This window comes from Fukomys damarensis, unplaced genomic scaffold (genome assembly GCF_012274545.1).
Source record: "Fukomys damarensis isolate Sample0158 unplaced genomic scaffold, DMR_v1.0_HiC HiC_scaffold_32, whole genome shotgun sequence".
NCBI lineage: Eukaryota > Metazoa > Chordata > Mammalia > Rodentia > Bathyergidae > Fukomys > Fukomys damarensis.
This window is the reverse complement of record NW_022900944.1, coordinates 47,651,611-47,653,139: the sequence shown is the minus strand read 5'-3', so window position 1 is coordinate 47,653,139 and position 1,529 is coordinate 47,651,611. Positions and strand designations below refer to the sequence as shown.

Below are 1,529 nucleotides of genomic sequence, written 5' to 3'. Positions count from 1 at the left end.
CCTCCTCCTCCTCCTCGGGTAATACCGAACCTGTCTTCCAGTTGCATAAGCCAAAATAATAACTACTTGCCAGCCCTGGGCTCCTGGATGTGGCCAGGGAGCAGATGCTTGAGCCTTCTGCAGGCAGCCGGCAGGCCAAGAGGGCACACTGTGCTCAGGGGTTTGTTCCCAGCAGAAGCACAAGTCATTGCTGGGTCTCACTCCCCTCCCAGGCATCCATGCCTGAAAAATAAGCCGCCGGAGGGAGACCCAGAGGTGGCTCCGGAGTGCGCTGCCTGGGGGAGGCGCAGGGTGACTGGGGTCTCTGCCTGCGCCCCGGTGTGCCCAGGAATGGAAACTGGAAGGGGAGCTCCAAAGCCAGCCAAGGCTCCCTGCCCAGAAACCATCTTACAGGCAGCTCCCTGGCTTCCAGCACCAGCTTAGCCCCAAGGGTGGCGGCATCCTGGAACGAAGGCGCAGAGCGATTCCCTCAGCCAATGGTGAAATGATTCAGCCACTGAAAGGCGAGATTCCCGGGCTCTGGCTAACAGATGGGCCTCCCTCCTTCCCTCCGTCCCTCCTTCCCTCCGGCCCTCCCTCCCTCCCGCCAGCAGCCTGCTTGCAGAGCAGCGCGGTGTCCAACCACCCAGAAGTTTACTGCCTTTCTGTGTGGCTGCGTTGGCACCCCCGCCTCTAGCACTCCCAGGTGCTCCTTTTCCATTGGCCTGGCGGTCAGGACTCAGCAAGGCCCTGGGCACCGCAGGAAAACAAGAACTGGAGCTGGGGCCTGACCCCGGGCGACACCAGGGTGGGCAACACCGCTGAGGGCCCCTCTCCCGCCCCCTGCGCCTGTGGTGTTTGCCAGAGGCGACCAGGGCCCAAGCTGGCCTTTCAGGCAGGTCTCTGGCCTGCTTTTTTTTTTGCCCAGAGTCCCGACTCCCACCAGGCCGCGGGCAACCTGTGGCCAGGGCCCGCCGAGGCCTCCGCGGCACCCAGGAGAACCCAGACGCCCGCGGCCCCACAGGAGAGGCTCAACTTCCCGAGATAAACAGGGGCGAGGGCGAGGGCCTCCTCCGCGGCACCCACCTCCATCCGAGTAGGTCTCCGTGCCGTAGCCGTCCTGCAGTCCGTTGCTCCAGGTGCCTTCGTACTTGGCCCCGTTGCCCGTGCACTCCCGCACCCCGTAGCGCCCCTTGAATCCGTGTGTCCACTCGCCCTTGTACACCCACTTCCCCTTGCTCTCCAGGCCGATGCCGTGGCGCTTGCCCTGCGCCCAGGTGCCTTGATACGTGTTGCCGCTCGGCCAGGTGTAGACGCCCAGCACCTCGAAGCCGTGGCTCCACGAGCCGGTGTATTCGCCTTGGCCCTTGGGGCCGGTGCAGACGCCATGGCCGTGCGCCTTGCCGTCCTCCCAGCCTCCGCAGTACGACCCTCCATCGTCGAAATTAAACCTGCCCCCAGTGGACATGCATGTACCGCGGTCGGCGAATCCCGCAGGCGGCGAAAAAGGACGCGGCGCCCGCGGGGCCGGAGTCGTGCTGGGCCGGCGA

General features: G+C 65.1%; 1 protein-coding gene across 1 annotated transcript in view; it reads right to left on the bottom strand.

Annotated features, from left to right (window-relative positions):
• Jph3 (junctophilin 3) overlaps window positions 1-1,523 on the bottom strand; it is a 56,995-nt gene extending 55,472 nt beyond the window's left edge. Inside the window, 1 exon segment of the mRNA XM_010627504.2 lies at window positions 1,066-1,523. Coding sequence (XP_010625806.1) covers window positions 1,066-1,447 — 382 coding nt within the window. The 5' untranslated portion in view covers window positions 1,448-1,523.
• Between the last annotated feature and the right edge of the window lie 6 nt (window positions 1,524-1,529).